The sequence below is a fragment of the Nesoenas mayeri genome (genome assembly GCF_963082525.1).
Source record: "Nesoenas mayeri genome assembly, chromosome: 1".
In the NCBI taxonomy this organism is placed as follows: domain Eukaryota; kingdom Metazoa; phylum Chordata; class Aves; order Columbiformes; family Columbidae; genus Nesoenas; species Nesoenas mayeri.
In genome coordinates this window covers 126,123,491-126,144,252 of record NC_137541.1, presented here as the reverse complement: position 1 = coordinate 126,144,252, position 20,762 = coordinate 126,123,491, and the positions used below count along the sequence as shown (strand labels likewise).

Genomic DNA, 20,762 nt, shown 5'->3' with positions numbered 1-20,762 from the left:
GAAAAAAAATGGGGTAATTTAAATATTTTATACATCAAGAACTTACTGATGAATCCACTGGGAGTCAAAGATCAAACATATTAATGCAGGAAGTAAATAACTTCCAATACTCATGATCCTCATTCATCATCCCTAGGTACAAGTTTTTGCTATCTTTCAGTATTTCAAACTGAACAATTAGGAAGCATTTTTAATGGCCAGGTTAAGTACATCAGTTTGAGAACAGAACAAAGATACAACTCTTATCTAGCAATTTGGCATTTTTTAGGTAAATACAAAAAAATTCCTGGGTCAAAAACAGTAACAAAAATTTAAGATGAAAGGTTATGACTATAATTCTTAAGAATACTCACATGTTCTACTAAACCTGAAGTACTTTGTATTAGCTTCAGGTTCACATATTTAACTGGAACAATATTGTCCTTTAAGTTCCCCTAGTGATTATTAAGAAAAATTTCAACACAATTCTAAACATACTAAAAAACCCTACTGTTATTTCTCAACCTGGAGGTCAGAAAGAAAGTTCCAAATGTTTGAATAAAGTTTAAATCCACAGCAAAAGCAAAATGCAGGACTAATCATGCATTCACTAATACATATGAAACTATTCATGAGGAAAGACCATACTGTAATCAGTAAATCAGCAGCAATTCTCCAAGCTAATGAAGTACTAAAGGCATTAGCTTTACTTTTGTTAACAAGCAGGTTGTGGGCATTATAAGTATTATGCTGGTATGATCTATGCACAAACAGATCAAGTCTAGGAAGTTTAAAACCAAACTGGCCATGCATAACCGCTCTGCAGAAGCAGATTTTTTGCTTCCATCACTGTGCAACTCCCCCACACTTGCATGTTTCTTCATTTTTAACCCTACAAAGGCACAAGTAGAAAAGAGTACAGTCCCTTTGAAATAAAATGAATGCAAATCTTCTCATGGAGAATAAATAAAGAAATGCAAGCACAGGATTAAAAAACCACACAGACAATCCCATCATGTGCTTGCCTTGGTAAGTGAATGCCAGTGCATTCCTACCCCTGGGATCTGTAGCTGTTCTTCCTTTAGCCTCCTGTAACAACAGGGATGAGTAAACTACAGAAACCCATGACATCCCCTATGCTAACAAGCCAGACAAGACTGGCGGGGTGGGGGGAAGCAAAAGCTTGCTCAAAGGGGACAGAGTGACTACCCAGCAGCAGCCCCCTGGCTTCATGGGGCCAAGCTGGCGGCTCCTTGGACCACTCACCCCCAAACTGACCACTCATCCCCCACCTGACCTCAGTGCAGCTTTCCCAGCAGTCTTCTCACACACAGTCCAAATGGTTCCTTAAAAAAAATACACTACTGTTTCACTGATTTTGGAAGAGGGGTCAGATTAAAGGCTGCTAAAAAAATAAAAACAAAAAAAACAAACCAAACAAAAAAAAAAAAAACAACCAAAACCCAAAACCAACCAAACAACAACAAAAAAACACAACAGCAAAACACCAACAAAACATCAAAGGCAACTGCATGAGAAAGCTCTTGGGTTTCTGTTGCCACTGGTTCCATGATAAGCATACTAAAAGCAGCCTGCTTTTCCCATTTCAAAGAGAACCTAGTCTACATGCACTCATCAAAACCTGCATTTCTAGATGGTTAATGGATGCTTTGTTCTTATGACTCGCATATAACCATTCTCAATTTATATTTCCCACTGCAGAAGATTTCTGCAAGAAAATAAACCCCCACATTTGAAGACAAATTATCTGCTGTTACACAGTAGTTTTTAGCATCCTCCACAAGTATAAGCTTTCATGTGAAAGAGGAAGGAACCCAAAGGGAATTTCTGCTCGCATGATAAAGATGCCTGTGCTTGTGGGTAAGGGACTGGAAGTACTGAAATGTGTTTGACCTCCAAATGTCAGCATGTTCATCTAGCGAAGATTTTGGAAGTTTACACAGGTATGAAGTGCTATAACTCTTTCCGTAGGGACACAGTCTGAGCACAGACATCAGCCATCAGTCTGGTGGGAAGATGCATGGTGCCATGCCAACACCGCTCTGTGGACACAGACCTTGAATCCCAGCTTGTCATGTCACTGAACACTCTTGGGTCCAAGCCTGGTCGACACGAGGCCGTACCTCTCCTTCATCCCTGGGCTGTTGGCAACAAGGTCTGAGGAATGAACTTGTTCTAGACCCAAGCTTCCAGCACAGGCCCGTAATACTGCCATGCCTCCCCTTGCCAGTTATGGACAATTTATCCTTTGAGGGCAGACAAATGCTGAGGTGCTGTGCTGTCACATCCTAAGTGCTGGCTTTATCAGTCCTCACTGCCTGAAGGGCAACGTGCCCTAAATGAGAAATACTGCACTGAAAATTAGCCAAGTTATTTCCCACACTTACTGAAAGTCATTTTGCAAACACTCTTCCAAGGTTACAGATGAGCCTTCTGACACAAATCTTCCCCAAAAGCCGGACTATCTGCTAAGGATGGTAACGTAAGAGCAAATTTATGAACACATGTCTGAAGTCTCTTAATGGAGGACAAAACACACAGAAAACCACTTAATTCATTAAACACAGGGATTTTTGCCTGCCTGAACTAAAAAGGTAAATATGGAGATTAATTCATATCACCACTGACAACAAAAAACAAATACATATCGTGTTGGCTATATTACACATGTATTTTCTATTTTATTGCTATGGTTGACAAATTAAGAACTATTTTACTGTGCTAATCAAAAAAACGCAACATTTTTTTATGAAAAGTAACTCTGATATCTTGGTGAAAGTGTTGCGGCACAAAAAAATACCAAATCTACAAACCACTTAACAACTTAAATTCAAAGCAATAGAGCTTAAATGCAAGGCCAACTCTAAATTGCATGGGCAAAATAATACTGTGAAAATAATAAAAAAAAAATAACATGGACATAACGTACAACTCCAAGTGCACAATAACAGCTTTTGTCCAGAGGCTGCTGATCCCCTGGAAGCATTGCTAATTTATGTTTCATGCAATCAGAGGTGGTTCAGCTGTTCCCAGGCCGAAAGGGACTACAGAAGCAGTAAAAGACACATTCAACTGTGGCATTTCTTCTGCAAAGGCTGTGTCACATTGCAAGCACTCACCATCGCTCTTTAAATTCTTCAATTTCTACTATATATAATGCTACTTATGAGAACGACCAGAATGGCACACAGTATTTACAGGTTAAGTCCACAACTGACAAAGTGGTACAGTTATGTCCTGTGTCTTGTTTCCCGGTGCCTTTCCCAATAATCCCTAACACCACTTTTTTTGGCACTAAATAAACTTTATTAATACCCTAGGTCTCAGCTGAGTATCACCATATACACTAAGATAAGATTAATTCATTTTGTGCTTCTCCCATGTACTCTGCCTTCACTACATCTACTTTGGCCTACTATTTTACCTCCAGTCAATCAACGTCAAAGACCCATCTGAAATTCTTCATAGTTTGCCTTTATTAATTTTACCCTGAATAACTTAAGTGTCATCGTCAAATGGGTCACCTCACAACTTACACTCTTTTTCCAAATCACAAATATTTTGAATGTCACGGGCATAAGAAATGGTCCCTTGAGATTCTACTGGTGACCTTTCTCCACCTTGAGGATGGACCATTAATTCCTGCCTTTATCTTTCTTCTTATTTAGCCACATAAGAGTTTTCTATTCCATGGTAGATTAATTTCTTTAATAGCTTCTGGTAATGGACCTTGTTAAATTTCTTTTGAAAAATTGAAGTAGACACACTATCCACTTGCCTACCTACTCCTTTAAAAAAACTGAAAGAGCCTCTTCCTCAATATCATACTCACTGAGAAGTTCCATATTCCTAGGTCTTCAGCACTTAAAAAAGCATCATCACCACCCCCAAACAAGCTTACTGAAATGCATTTCTAGGATCTTCCCTAGCATCTTTCAGAAATATCCAGTGACTCTCACCACTGACTCTTCCTTTTCAGTTCACAACTGCATCAAATCTGTTGGCGACATTCAACCCTCCTCTGAGACCAGAATGTATTTAGGATGAGATCTTATCCACTGCTTTCAGTCAGATGATACATACAATGGATGTATATAATGAACAAGCTATGAAACTCACGCAGTGGTTTAATGCATCACTCACAGGTTGTATGTGTGTGTGAATGTACACAACTATCAAAGCCAAATATAGGTGTATGTTTCATAAAGAATCCTTGTATGCACGTGTACATACACATAAATACACATACATGATTTTTCAAATGCTTTACCATTTGGAGCCCGACTATGAACAGACACTTTTGGTTTTGAAACTTCTCCCCAGCCCTCCAACTACAAACTAGGGATGACACTCCTCATCTCATGATCTCTGTGAAACTAAACTTGTGTCTCCCAAGTGCTCGGGTAAGGTTGGAGAAACTTCTGGGAGGAAAAGTCTTTTTTGTCTTCAGGCAAGATTGGAGTGGCAAGCAGTAACTAAGGCTGTGGGAGAGACTGAGCCAGGAGGCCAGAAGAACACACCAAAAACTTTGTTCAGGCATGAGGGGCCACCCCACAACTGCAGCCTCCCTGGTACCGCTTGCACAGCAAGGGTTGAACTATGATCAGAAGGCCACCTTGGCTTCCCTTGTTCCTAATTTTTGAGCAATTTTTATCCTCACTAATACTCTTGCAGCACTACTTTTTGTGGTTAACTCATTTTATATACAGCACTGCAGAAAAAACAGGAACACACTGCTTTTAATTCCTGACACACTCAGCCTGGACAGAGTTACAAGACACAGAAAACTTAGTCCAGCTAGCATTGGTTACAGAATTATAGAATGTTAGGGACTGGAAGGGACCTCAAAAGATCATCTGGTCATTAGAGCAGAAAACAGATTTCTCTTTTCAAGCTCCTAAACATAGAAAAACAAAACAAAACTAAACACAGTATTTACTACAATTGGTAATGCTGTCTTTAATAGAAAGCTATGAAGAAGACTGCTTCCTGTGAGCTCCACAAGTATATACAACACCTGGTTCTGGTTTCCTTTGTCCATTGTAAAGAGACAAATAAGCCCCTCATTTTCAACGTTTACCTATAAGGAATTATTTTACTGCTTTATGAGTAAGTAGATCTGCAGAGCTGTTACATTCAAGACCTCAAGAAGTTTTTGTATTTTGACCTGTTCTTTTTCTTGTTAAAACCTTGCTGCAGCTACCAAACAAGTAAAACATGCATACACTCTATAAATGCACAGAAATACAGAAGTTCAGATTTATTTCTTCTGGGCTTATTATACACAAACGTTTTACACTTACTCTTAGTCATACATGAGGGTACATTCTGGTCACCACCAGAATGCTAATTTTGCTTTATCTCTTCACTTCAAGGTTTCCACGCCTTCAGCTAGGATTTGGCTAAACCAACAATTGAACCGATGTTTGGCTCGAGTGAGGAGGTGGAATCCTCCAGAAACAGATCTGTGACTGCCTGAGGAAGTTTTCGTGCTACTGGTGGGCGACCTCATTTAGCATTTCTCCGCCCACTCCCAACCTCTTCCTCCAGCTGATGGTATTTGGTTCCCTGAAACATGCCAAAGACTACTTTAATTTATATTTTTTTTTTAAATACAGTTTATACAGTCCTGCTCTGTGAAGAAAATACTTGGAAAGACAGTTATAAATCACAAGGTAACATAGCTGCCTAGAATTGTAATTAAAAGACAAGTTCATTACTTGTATGAGTGATCAGTAACCCAATTGATGCTTAACAGCCACTTTCTTCTCTATAATCGAAGCTGACCACAACATTCAGGCCAACAGAGTTCAGATATATACAGAAAACCATTTCTGTTCAATGAAGCATGTCAGGGCACGCTCTTAATTACACCACTGACAGAAGCACTTTTAAGAACGCACTGGATGAACCGAGGCCCTAAAAGCTTGCTGGAATTGGCTGAGCTGCAAGGACGCAGACAGGAAAGAGCTCTGACCGCTGGCACAGTGCCCAAGAGCTGCCCTGAGCAGCACGGCACGGCTCTGGGCCTGGGCTGGACCTGGCTGGGGAGCTCTGGCCAAGACTTTGCTGCAGTGGAAGGAAGCCAGTGTGTTAGGGCACCTCGTTATCCCCGCAGCGCTTGCAGTTTCACAAAGAAACGGGCCTAGTCTGTGCAGGCAGGGCTTTCTCATCCGCCCGCCAGCACTATACCTGAAATACCCCTAGTAGGTAGGAATATTGTCTGTGAGGGAGAAAAGGAGAAAGATGAAGTATTTCTCCCAAAGAACAGTTGTGCCTTTCAGTGCGCCTGGGATTTCTCTACCCATAGTCTCCTCACTAAGCAATTCAGACTGTCAGTCTTTATGGAGATCCTCTCCTTCCTGTCAGCTAGTGCTGTCAGAAAAACTAGACATGATGTAGTCGTGTAGGCTGAAACTAAGTGCATTTTTATATTTTAGGAAAAGAGTGTGGCATGAGGCTTGTCTGCATCACTCACGTGGCGGAGTGGAGGCTGAGGCAAGCTGGAGGTGGATAGCTAAACTAGCAGGGACAGGAAAACTCTGAGATAATTATTTCTTGTCATTCTGTTGATTAGGCACCACATGGAGAAGCTAGCAGAAAGCGCTTCCAAGGTATCTAGAAGAGAAGCTTTGCCACTGTAGACAGAAATAGGTGCTCTAGACAGGGAGCTGAAGAGGAAAAAAAAATATTGCCACATAGCAGAAGTAAACAGGAGTTTAATAGGCTTGTGTGAAAAAAAATCCCACAGTTAGAATTGCAAGTAAACTACCAGATGAACCAAGAGAACTGACAATTACATGTATCTATATTTAAATGATTCAATGCATGCATAACCTTGGTGTTTTCTTTGGTATAATTTGCTAGGCATGAGTACCAAAACTTGAGTATGCCTTTTCTTCTGACATCAACAAGTGGTTAACTTTATGAGCTGTTAAGAGTAATAAAGCATGACAAGTTAATAAATATTTTACAAGATTTTTTTTTGTTAAAACCAGAGACAGAAGCCAGCTTTTCACTGCATAACCAAACAGCAAAATATACTTGTCATATAAACTAATCCACTTGTTTATGAACAAATGATTGCAAGTAATCCCATTTTGATTGATGGAGGCTACATACATAATGATATTCCACTACATCTGGATCCTTCAAACACTGTCTGAATACAGTGTTCAGCAGCATACATGACGGGTAACAAAACGGAGTCACATGTGAGTGAGCCAGCAAGTACTTTACACAGCTCAGTTAATCGGTGCCCTGGTGATTCCCCTTTACCCCATCTCACAGTTGTTTGACCGCCATGCCCACAGACTGATCCATGAACATCTGTGTTATTTTGCTTCTCCCTCTCCAGGGCTATGGTGCACAATGAGCAGCTAGGCTGGGGGATATTTCACCAACAGTAAATGAAATGTATGGCTATCCTTTTCTGAATAAACAATGTTTATCCAAGGTATTCAAAGAATCAAGACATTGGGACAAGGATGCCCGGTCCCACCAACAGATGTGAACACAGAGTGAACTACCTAATTTCAGAGCCCACGCTGCACAAATTTGCCAGCTTTTTTTTCCTCAGGAAAGGAAAGAGGAGAGAGCAAATCAGAACTGCTTATTGCCCAGGCTGCCCAAGCCAGGCAGAAGTCCTGCCCTCCAGCTGCAGCCAGTGGCTGACCTCACTCCAACGTTAACACAGCCAGGTTATTTTTCAAGAACAGTTTCCATCAAACAAAGTGGAAATCATGTGCTTCTTGGCACATCCCGATGAAACCCTGTGGCCTGTCCCCACATCAAGCTTAGTCACTATTTTGGAGGGCTTCTTCTTAAAAAGTACCCACTATTTGTGTGCTGCAGGTGCAAGTACACCAGCACACAGAACCTGCATTGTGCCAAGGAAGCGCTGTGGATCCACGCTCTTCTACAGCGCATCTCACAGCTCATCGTCTTTGCCCGAGCACCAAAACACATTCATGGCTCCATGTCAAGCAACACACTCCTCAAATACTGTAATTCAAATCCTTTAATACTTGTATTACTTAAAGACTCTCCTCAAACCCCAGACTTTTTTTGCCCTTGAAGACGGCAGTCAGACACCATCATTCAAGAGACCTAAATATCCACTTCTATTCCTATGTCTGACATCAGGTGGCTAACAGAGCTTTGAGCCAGAATAAGCACACACTGTAAGAGGTCATTTTCTAAAAGCAGGAAGATAAAAATAAAGATAGTTTTAAGGCAAATGCCTTCAGTATGTTCAGAAAGGTAACTAAAGTTTACTCAATTTTTTTTTCCACAGTAAGTGTCCCCTCTTCAACTAACTGAAACTGTACATTAATCCCCTGTGGCCCTGGAGGCATGCAATGAATACATCAGTAAATCAGATTTATCGCATGAGAACATTTTCTCAAAGCTTGCAGTTGTAAGAACATTGCAAAGCCCTGCACACAGGCACAAAATTGTATCTTAAAATTAAATTAAACCAGTAGTGCTTTTCTTCTTTGAGTTCAACTAGAACATTTTTAGAGGGCATATTTATGTGCTCACTGCAAAGACACATGGCTGACTCAAATAAGGGGCTTTCATTTTGCCTTACTTAAATTATTGCTTTCATGTTTTAGTTGCATCTACTTTGGAAAAGAAAGCACGAAGCTGTGTAATCTAATAAAGCTGATCAGCATTACTGAAGCATACTCCTACAAATAGCTGGAGTAACTACGATCACGCACAAGTCTCAAAGAGGAAAAACTAATGGAGCAGCCAAGCACTGTAGCGACATGGTCTCTACACGTCTCAGAAAGCCTCGGCTGAAGACTGAAATGAAATGGACCGTGAAGATGCTCTGGCCTGAAAGCAGACACATTTCTGTCACTCAGTGCTTCTCACCTCTGTGGAAAACAAATGTCAAGATGGAAGAAACTACAAGCTGACTCAAGATACTGAAAGTGACTCTCACAGCAAAGTAAAATTTATAATGCTCAATCCTACAGTCAGCTGCCCACAGCCATTCTTTTGGCATCTTAATTCTTCGCAAAGTCAATGGATTTAATGGTGGTCTACACAGAGGGTCTACTTACACTAAAATTACTGAGGAATGGGCACTGCCAGCGCCTGACTCCTGAAATTACCCACTAGCAGCTACCACCCTAAGGACAGTGGAAGCATACACAGAGCTGACATGCAAGGTCCAGCTTTAAAAAAAAATATCTTTTAACACTGAAGGAGTAATAAGAGAAAAAGGGAAAAAAAGAAAAAAGTATTCAGAGACAGATATAGTACTGCTTACGGTGATAATAAATAAAATAAGTATCCCCATACTGACCTGTCTGCACAGGCTACAAGATTAGTTACCAAAATAAAGGAAAATCAACGTGATATCCCATAAGGTTATTTAAAAAGATAATTTTTCATAAAAGTCACGAGACATTGACAGACTGCATTCAACCATCTCCCTGCCTACAAGGCAGCAAGTATATTCAAGGTATTTTACCACAACTTTTAGCCTACAAAAAAAAAAATCAAAGTAATACATGAAAAGGGTAACTGTCCAACAGGAAAAGTAAATCAACAGTCTTTGTTAAAAACCCCAAGCCACACTTTTTTAATTTTTTCTTTCAAGACTTCCTCTCACGTCAGAGGATCTGTTCATCTTATGACCAGCTTCACCACTATGAAGGCAGCGGGCCAGCAGGAGAGGACACCGTGGGTTGCTGGCAATAGATGAACACCAAGCTACTGGGTACTAAGCAAGCCCAGCTTCCCAGGATGGGCTGTACTCCCAGCCTCATGTGTGGGACAGCGACCCACTCCTCCCACCTTCTCCCTTCATGCAAGAAAGTCCCAACATCAACCACACAGAACAAGTGGATGGCTGCTTAATGGAGAAATTATAGATAACCGTCATGCTCACTGTTTTTCCTCCAGTCAAAGTAACTGTGTGGCCACTCTTCCCCCAGTAAACTCTTGGGAACATCAGTATCCAAGGCTTTTGCTTCTATCAGTTTTATTCTATTCAGGGTCAAAAGATGAAGGGTGGCATAGGAGAAGGATGACAAAACACATAAAAGCAGGCAGACACAACTGAATAAGCCTGAATTATAAAGAAATCAGACAAAAAAAATAGAGTATGTTAAAATATAAAATAGCAGCTAAGGGCAAAGCATTAATAGGCACGAGGTGCTTAAGTGTCTTTAAAATTTTTGCCTTTAGCAAGCACAGCCTACCTTGCCACCTAAGACAACAGGCATTCAACTCCTGATAATTTTTCATTCAAGACCACAGTTCTGGAAAGACACCTTAAAAGTTCAAGTCTAGTTACTCACTCCTGCAGGGAACTGCACAGTCCTGTTCATAAATTTATGAGCTTCCATCTAAATTACTAGTCTTCTTATTCCTTTTGCCAGAAGACTGTTGGAGCTCCTTACTCTTGCAGAAACGTCCTTATAATTTCCAGGTTAAATTTATTCATGGCCAATTTATATTCATTTGCTCTTATGATTACATTGTCTTCTATCTTAAATCAGGTTGTGAGTTCTGCAGGGCACTGACCAAATCTACATAAGTACAGATAGTCCTGAGCATAATAGTTCCCTGATTATAATTCATAGCTTGCTTACAATGACAAGAAATGATAAAAATTAATTTTTACAGTTGCACTAGTCTGATCTTCTTCTGCCACATCTCCAATTAGTGCAAGTGCACTCACATGGAATATGATCAAATACATCATGATGAAGCTAAGTGAGACTGCAGTTCTGTCTCACCTCTAACAAGTTGCTTATCTGGCCCTACAAGGGTATCGGAACTATGAGCTGATGTTTTTACCTTAAGCATGAAAAGCTAAAGTAAACACAGCAACAAATAGGTAGAAGAGCATGTGCCTTTTAGCATTCAAAATTTTGGTGGAAGCAACCAACTCAACTCACGTAGAAGCCTGGAAAACACACAAAAAGCAGTAGGTTGCTTCCCGCTGTCAGGATTCATACTAGTAAAGGCAGGTCCTTCCTCCATAAGTCTTGAAATTCGGGTTCTCCTTGAACACTTTTACTCAGAATAAACTAATTATTCTTACCTGTGGTAGCACCAACAATGATATACTGCAGGTCCAGAAACACCTATTTCATATCCATACAAACATCAGATCTAGAAACTTCACTGAACAATAACATTTCCATGATACTTCTTAGTATAGATTTTGCATCTCTGCTATGGTATTTTGGCACCTTTGACCACAGTGGTAAGCATGCTTGCGAGTTACTCTGCAGTCCTGCCTTTGTTAAGTTGTCACACTGACTGGATGGGCACCAGGCAGGGTGTGCCATGTGTTTTACCTATGGTACACAAATGAACAAAAATTCTAGAAAGATGCATGTTTTCTGGATTTCTTTTGTTATTTATTTCATGGCATAACTGGCCTGAGTTGCTTTCCATACAACATTTTAGCTGCCCTGGCTTAGTAGAAAAGCAAGTTCCAACTCTGAACATTTAAACATGAAACTAGGCAGGCAGTTTATCACAACTCAAATGGCAGGGATAAAGCAATATATTTAAATAGCTCACAGAAAAACCTCAGGAAAATGTTGTGCCTAGAATGTTAATGAAAACAACACATTAATAAGATTCTGTTTTCTGAGTGCAGACAGACAGCTAACAGAGAAGAGTAAAAGAAAAAAACGAAGGACTGGATCTCCCTTTTAGATTGGTGAATCAATTTGAAGCACTAAGGACACAGGACAGAATAGCAAGCAACTGTTAAAGAAATATAGTTGCAGAAAGAAACAGGGGACTTTATAAGCTATCCTTTGCTTGCTTTCAATAAAAACAGATTCTCATTGTCTTTCGCAGTAAGAGACCAAGTACTAGATATCCAAAATACAATGGGGGAAAAAAAGTATTTCTTTAGGGAAAAGATGGATAGCTGATAAGCAAAAAACTGTAAACGGCACATACATATATATCTACATGGGAGAAAAAGAGGGGATAGAACAGATAATGACAGAAATCAGGGAAGTAAGCAAAAGCCTAGTTGCAGTCTTTTGAATACTAATGAAGATAGTATTAGGAAGAGCAGGAGTATTTTCTCTCCAGTTAATGTAGTTCTAAAGGACTGAAAACGAGGATAAAAGCCACCTCACAGAATACAAAGATGTAAAATATACTTAGGTAGATTCTCTCTATTTAATGAAGGGACTGAAAAAACAAAGATCAGAAAAAACCAGACAGAAACTCAGTCACTCACCCAAACACCTGTAGGGAACCACAATATGGGGGTGGCCGTTGCATTGCTTCCATCCCCTCTTGCACCAGTTCTGGATCGTAACTGGCTGGTTGGCTTCGACAACGTTGGTGATTTGTAATTCAGGGTAGACCTAGTGTTAAAAGTAAAAAAAGAGATGTCATCGCCAGTAGGCACTCTGGGTCATGCACTACTGTTAAATGTTTGTAATGTAGATATCACAATACAATCCTCATTTTCCTATCTTTCCCCTCTGTATTATATTTACTTCACAGTATGAGTATGTGCACTTACCTGGAAAGCTGGTATGTTTGTTCATCAGTAAAAACATGTGGTTGCCCACTCAGAAAATGCTGGTGGTAACAGCTAGCTGTCAAAATGTAACTCCGCCAGTTACATTTGCCTAAGCTAAAGATCAGCTAAACAGCTGTCTAAAATACCGTGTTTTCCATGTCTAAGCCATCACTCTCCTTGCAGAACTGGGCATATTTGGCCTAATCTCCATACATCTAGAATTAATAGAGATAAACGTAAAAGCATGCTATTATTTTAACAAACACCATCATAATTCCTTCCCACTGCAGTCTGCACAGTATTAATAGCCTGTTGAATCAGGTATTCAGATTTAGGTTTATATCACCAATACAAACCTATTTCCAACTTCCTTAAATTGCAGAGACCAAAATCCTGTCTGCTCTTAATACTGCAATGCACTTCACCTAAAACCGTGCCACCAGCAAACTGGATGACTGATTCATTGGCAAGCCACAACCTGGATCAAGCTACATATTTGGCTTTTTATCCCAGTCAGTCTCTTTATCCAACACTTTCCACAAGGGCATCTACGTGCACATTTCAACTCCTTGGGATCATGTTATCTCACATCCCACTGCAGTTCAGGATGTAGAGGAGTTTCAAGAATGCAAACCAGATTCCTTGTGGATAAAACCAGACGGGAAGATGTGCTCCTGGCACATACCTAATGGATGGTTATTCCACACCACTAGGCTAAAGCTAACCAAAGCAAAGATTGCAAAATGCTTCCAGCATGGATGCTCAGCCCCAGCTGCTTCACTCCACACTCTGAGCTCTCATTGCACCACACCAGTTGCTAGCACAAGCCTACAGCACTCGCTTTGGATTTTTCAAATTGGCAATCTATCAGCCCTAACATGAAGTTCAGAAAGGACTAGTATTCCTTTGTCTTTCCTCAAGCAATCCTTACCAATTTCTGAGTGTCATATCTGAGGATTCAGATGAACTGAAAACTACAAGCTACTCATACCTACCAGTGGAAAAGGAAAAGAGAAATAGGAACAAGCCTGAAGAAAAATAAGTAATTGGAAATGGTCCAAAAACACCCTGCAGAAAAGGAACATAATCCCAACTAAAGAGGGTTGGGTCAAGATTGGGTGAATTCTGAGAACCCACAACTGATGCCTGGAAAACCACTGTAAGATCCCTGAGGAGAAAGGATTTGTCTCAATCAGGTACCTTCCCCAAGCACACAGCATGTCAGTGTGCCAGTGCCTCCTGGTACTCCCCTGACTGAAGGTTTAAAATATAATTGTGGCAAAAATGAAGCAAGCAGGCTATTTAACTGCAGCTCAAGTAAAAGTTTCAAACCTTAAAAGACACTAATGAACAAGAGTATGGTCTTTTCAGATTTGAGACCGGTAGCCTCTGAATGACTGCAGCCTGGTCCATGGGCACAGTAGCAACAGGAAGTAATCAAAGTGTGATTGGAAAGACTTGAGAAGAACTTCTCACTTTTATTAAAAGACAAGAAACAGGCCTAGCAAATTGTAAATTTGAACTATATTAAAGGGCTAATGCACAAAACAACGCCAGGTACAATATCAATGCCAAGAAAATGACTAGAGAAACACTACTTAAGCAACGCACTTTATGCTAAAGAGATTGAACATCAATCTTGCCTTATATCACAAACCAGCATTTTTTATTCAGATACCTCATGCTTTGCATAAGCACATCATAGAAGCCATCTGATACATATTTTGTCAGCTTGGACAGCACCCTCACCTCACTGCAGTGGATGGTTAAAGCATGTGCAGAGGCTTCAGATGCAGCCTTCTGTGCTAACCCAGCAAATGAGACACAGCCCACTTAGGGGAAGCTCACAGAGTAGAATGGAAAACTTAAAGGTGAAAGTTTCCTGCACTCAGAAGCTTGTAGCTTTGCTTTGTTCTTTTGGTCAGCAGGTGGCCCGGGCTGATTACAAATGTACCACTATTTTTACACTACTCACAGAAAGTAGCTCCAGAGGAACTTGCTGCGCGCCCACCAGTGCTTCAAATACTGAACTCTGAACTGAAACAACAAGGTTGCAAATTCAAGGAAAACTCCCCTTTCCTCTCCAATATCTTTATCTTTTCCCTTGGGTCCCTCCCAGTTTCACCAAACAGGTCTGTACATGTTCATGCTCTCGACTTATCACAGCACTGCCAAAATAGATTAGGATGTCACCATGGCAGGCAATTTCACACCTCAACTGCTGTGTAAATATTATATCAGAAGGCACGGCAGGCCTCCAGAGCTAACGGGCAAGGTGCAAGAGAACGATTTGATTTTCTTTGGACACTGCTTTTAGCATCATCATGCTACCGTCATCCAAGCTCCATCGGTTTGCAGACACCACATCTGAATAATTACAGCCCATGGTTACGTAATACCAGATGCTGTCACGAAACACGCGCTTGGTGTATCACAGGGTCACCGACACATTCTCAGCAGTCACATTTTAAACATTCCTCAGGGTTAAGCATCACTTGTCACGTACAGAGGAAGTAAATGTCTTAAATAAAGACAACTACAAAATTACAGAATTGCTGGATTGCAATGTTAAAAAGGAACTTAAGACAGAAGCCTCAAACCAATTTATGCACCCACCGGAATGTGTACACAGCTTTAAAATGCTAGAAAATAGGATTCTGATCCTTGAGAACAAAGACAAACTTAGTTGCTTTCCTGAGGTGAATTTCTAATGAGCAAGACTAAACTATTACTGTAATTCCTTATCGGAACAATAAGATGAGGGAGGAGGGAATGGATATGAATATATTATTTTCATTTTCACTATTGCCCAAAACCATATTTTTAACTTCTGGTTAGTACAGTGGACCCAATTCTAAATAGTTAACAGTATTTGTCAGAAATACACAAGGAGAAAGAAATACAAAGAAGTCTCTTCTTCTGTTTCTACATCAGTTACTAAACTCCTAATTTCTTTTGACAGCTCACACAAAGCTCTGTCCACCCTTCACAAGGGAACACAGGCTTTGAATTTCATTATCAATAGGCTTACGCCAGCAACATGTATGCTCTGAGGAAAGTACCCCTCACTAGACTTACATAAGGTATTTGCTCTGAACTGAAGTGGGACCTACTTAGTGGCACAGAAAAATGAGCCCCATATTTATTTATAGTGTCCCTAATGAGCCACTGATCCTCCTAGAGAGTCAGAGCAAGCAGCTCTAGAAAGTTACGGGAGATCCAACTTCCAGTGTTACCAAAACTTGCTGCAGAGTAATTCTTTTAGTACACTTTAAAAGCAGCAGTGGAAGAAACAGAGGTCAACAAACTCTAAAAATTTTAACCGGCAATCAGAAGTTACTGCTAGATCTTAATTTACTCCCATTTTCATTACTAAGTTTCCTTACATTCAGACTTCAGAAACAAAAAACCAAAAATCTAAAAAGCCTCTGCACTCAGGCTACTCAGAAATCAATATAATCTTGTTGACATTTGTGTTTACTGCTACCAAGTCCAATGACACATGGATTTAGGACTAAAATGTACACGTGCTTAATGAAAGAAAGGGCGTTTTGATCTGTCTGCATACAAAACTGTTGATGATACAATGGTGACAGTGTTATGGCAACCTCAAATATGTGTAACTCAACAGGAGATTTGGGATTATTTTGAAACAAATCTGGGAAAAACAGAAAGATATGAAGTTAGGAGGCAGAGAAAACAATTAGAGCAACCACTCGGATGGGCCACCACCACCACAGCCATCGCTCCTGCCTGTGAGGAGGAAGGAGACCAGCTGAGAGGCCTTTCAGCATGGCCAGGCCCAGGCCCCTTGCACAGGACGGGGAGGCCATTTGAGGAAGGGTGGCTGGGGCAGGGAGTGACAGCCAGGGACCAGTGCCAGCTGCTGAGGGCACACTGCGGGCAAGAGGCAGGCATGGCCCCTCCTGGAACACCAGGCCCAGCAGTTCAGGAGGACTTGCATACACTGGAAGGAGTTCAAAGAGTCACCAAAGAGCAACAAGATCGCCACATATCCCGCATGGAGGAAGTGCTCAACTCCATTTAGCATGGCCAAGCCTGGCTGCAGTTTACAATCCCCTTCAGAAATTTAAAATTTGTTGAATGTCTTAACCTATCACATAAACAGCTAAGAAGAGGGAGTTACTGAGTGTTGAGACTGAACAACTGTGACCCTGAGGGTGCTTCTCCAAGTAGCCTACCCACTACTAGAGGTTTCTCTGTTAAAACGGGAAGCACCTACCTAACAAGAACAGTCCTCAGCTACTGCAATAATACTTGGAAACACATCCTATGAACCATGCTAGCTGTCTTTGATGATCGCCCTGATCCATACAGAATCACAGTGTGGCTGAGGTGGGAAGGGATCTCTGGGGTCATCTGGCCCCACTCCCCTGCTCAAGCAGGGCCACCCAGAGCCAGGTGCCAGGACTATGTCCAGATGGTTTTTGAATATCTCAAGGATGGAGACTCCACAGCCTCTATGGGTAACCCCTGCCAGCACTCAAATACCAGTATTAAATGCAACTCAAATCTCTGAGAGATGTACTTTTTTTTTTAATCAATCCCTGATAGATGATTATATAGATAGGTTTCTCCACCCAGCCATACACACTCAGCAGAAGCAAACGAACTCTGTACATCCTGGTGCAATCTTGAACTAATACTTCACCATAATCATATGAGACACAGTCATCGCTGACACGAAAAAAAAACATTTAGATTAAAAAGCATAGTATTTAACCTCTTGATATTATTCATTATGCCCCTCATCATCTAGAGTAATTCTGACCGTTCAGAATATTGCTTCTTTTATCATGTTTTCAAAGAAATTTTTCAAAGGTTTACAAGGTTAGCTGGCGACTAGGTGGTTAGTGGAGCTATTTCATTTTACTTTTGCATTTTTTATTACACAATTAAAATACCAACAGCAATAGAAATAAGAATATATAAATCTTGAAATACTACCATAAGGTATATGACTGGAATTAGAGGCACAGATTTATTTGTACTTCTGCTTGAAATTAAGGATCTTTTCCTGCATGTTCCAAAAGCAGAATCATCATAGGGAAGAAAATAAGATTCAGTTTCAGAGTAACAAATCGTCTGAGTTACTAATGGAGTATTCTCTGTCCACGGAAACCATTCAACGGAACACACACATGCACACACTTGCACATACACACACAGACACATACCTCTTGTAAAATGCAGAGTGGTGTTACATTTTAACATGTATTTAAAAAAACAAAGGAGAAGAAAACCAACAGTATCTTAGACTAAAAAACTATAGAGCATAATCTGGAATTGGTGTATATCTTCACCAGCAATTTGTAATGGCAGAGAACCTGGGCAAGAAGCAAAATTGTTTAAAATTAAGGTGCAAAAATTAACTTGTAATCAATTGCCTTTTTTTTTTTATTTGAACATCTTGGTATTTTTCTCCAAAGTGCATCCCACATCAGTTTGAATTCTGACTGTTCCAAATACCAGATGTCTATCAATTTAATTGCCACCAAATGCTGCATCAGTCTGGAGTGGACACATTTTCTTATTATCATTTCTTTCTATTCTTTTTAGTTAATCCTTCAATTGTTTGCTGTACCTACTCATGATGTCGTGGTTTATTAGAACAACTAGAACACACATTTGGTTTCCAGATCTTCCTTTTACCTTAAGCTTCAGCATCTGGCACAGCAGGACTTTGATGCCAGCTTGAATTCAGATGTAAGCCTCGACTCTCTACTCTCACAACGAGAAAAGGCTGCACAGTCTCTCCGAAAGCACCTTGTCCAGTCTCCCTGCAATGTGCCACTGAAGAACCGGTGCTATTGTGTCCCAGATCCGACAGGTATTTATGACCTGGCATTCTGCTTGAAATCTGTCTCAGGCAGTCAGTGACAGTATGTGCATTAACAACTGAATGCGAGACTGGCCATAGAAACGTTAGAAATAAATATTCATTCAGATAACAGAAATGAAAAAAATTACTGCTGTAAAAAGTCAGAACAAAAATTAGGGTGGATTTAGCAGTTGCAGCTTTAGCAACTTGAATCATTTGAATGGTTTTGACTTACTTAAAGAAAGGGAACGATAACTCAAACTAGGATACAGTTTGATTACATCCAGACTCTCCGTGTCCGCTCTCCTCCCCCACAATTCCCTGAAAAAAGGCAACCAAACAAGTTTGTCTGTGGACAAGTTCCCTTCCAAATGGACCATGAAACTTTGTACTTTGAATATTCTATACTTACAATATTTGTGTTACTTTAACATTGTGAGCCATTCACAGAAACTTTCAGACAATTTGCTTTTTAAAATTGTAAACAAAAATCATGGATGTGACACAGGTAACGATTTACCTCTGTGATGTAAATGGACGAAGACTTTTTTTATCACTTCAGTGAAGTACTCTGCAAAGTGCAAGTACAAAAGAATACACACATTTAATAACCAGTGTCTAGGAAGACTGTGGTCTTAATACTGCTTGTGGAAAATGTCCTTTAACAGCAAGTGTATCTGAAGGATAGCTAAACAATGCTTCAACTATGAAAAAAAAACCCCAAACCTTCAATTCCAGATTAACAAATTATAGTTGGGTTAAAACTATTTTTATTCCTTTTTAGAGTATCGCTTTAAATAAACATATTTAATCCTTTTGAGGATTTTCCTGTCAGAGAGCAGAAAGCAACCTACATGTTAAAACCAGAGAAAAACAAAACACCAGCTGCTTCCCAGTATTTTGCATAGATATGTTATGAAGAACAGTAACAAGCAGACACCTTGCGCTCGTTTTTCACAAGTTGGGTACATCCCCTCAGAAGAATTATACAATAACTATTTCTGTGTGTCCATGCACAGTAGCTCTGCAAACTTTCTGATCTATGACTTTGGAAGCAGCAACACTGCAGAGTCTCAGCTGTTCCAGATCAGCTGCAACAGTAAGAGCATCACATGAGCAGCAATGACAGACAAGCACTGCCAGCCCTGAATTAAATACCCTGTTCTCAATCCTGCAATCTGTATCTGCAAAACAAGCAGCTCTACACAGATGCAATTATACGTCTCATGTCAAAATATTCTAGTTTATACTGGTTTTTACAACTACTTCTCTATATGACTATAGAGGGTCTTAGAATAATGTAATTTTATACATTCATTAATATTCTAAACTCAGAATTTGGACTTGAGAAGCATAAATTTTTGAGAGTCTGTGTTTTTTTTTGTTGTTGCTGTTTTTTTAGTTTCTGCTCCAAAGTCATGTAACTTAAAGGCCAAAAATGATGTCAAACTAAAAACCTCCATGAAAAAAAGACTATGAGCCTCAAACTCTTGTGGAAAGACTGTCCCCCTTGACTGTTTTATTTACAAATAAAGGAAAAAGACATTAAATTGCAGGCACTTAAATGACACAACTATGGATGCTTATTACCTTTACACTCCCACTCACCTCAACCAGCTGTCCTAATTTTTTGCCTGTTTCTTCAGCAATTGCTGTCCCAAGTTAAGGTTTTTAACCCTTGCTTTGTGTGCCTCTGCCCTAGCTGTAACTCCTGATTAGACGTGTAGGCTTACCAGGTGAAACAATGCTCACCGTAACCATACAGCACAGCAAGCCTCCGGTGCGTCAGCTCCGCAGTCTTCTCGCATGGTTAGAGGCATGGGCACAACCCCTCTACCAAACCAACAGGCAAAGCAGAGAAGCTGCGCAAGCTTTAGAAAGATTTTAACACACCAACACAAAAACCATGCAATGTGTGGTTAAGTAGAGTACTCCAGAGAGCCCCCGAGGTCCAGAGAGCAGCTGTTGTGTTTCACAAGAGGTGAACTGTATATGGCCACATTGGCTCATCTCCCAACTATCACATCCTAGTCTCTTCTACTTTTTCTCAGAGTTATTATGCAGGAATAGTGCTGTGTTCTTTCTGGCTAACCTATCCTCAGCAACAATCACAGAGGATTATGACGGCAAAGTCAAACCCAGCACCAGCTACATTGGAGCAGTGTCCAAATTCGCTGCCATGAGCCAACCTGACAAAAAGGTGACCAAGAAGGAACAGCTCTGCCCACAAAGTCCCAGGTATCTGCTTCTGCAACTTAATCAGCATAACATCTCAAATGTTCACAGTAATTGCCAGCTGTCACTTGGGAAGAGAGAACTCTTTTAACCTTGCAGTTTAAAAGAAAAGTAATTAATCCTTAAAAGCAAAACCATACCCTATTACTTACAGTAAAT

General features: G+C 40.3%; 1 protein-coding gene across 5 annotated transcripts in view; it reads right to left on the bottom strand.

Annotated features, from left to right (window-relative positions):
• The window catches only part of APP (amyloid beta precursor protein), a gene marked incomplete at both ends in the record, with an annotated part of 219,018 nt that overhangs the window by 136,403 nt on the left and 61,853 nt on the right, over positions 1-20,762 (bottom strand). For all 5 annotated transcript variants that reach the window (XM_080345581.1, XM_080345582.1, XM_080345583.1 and 2 more), the window contains one exon: positions 12,236-12,365. In XM_080345581.1, coding sequence (XP_080201707.1) covers positions 12,236-12,365 — 130 coding nt within the window. The remainder of the gene's footprint in view (positions 1-12,235; positions 12,366-20,762) is intronic.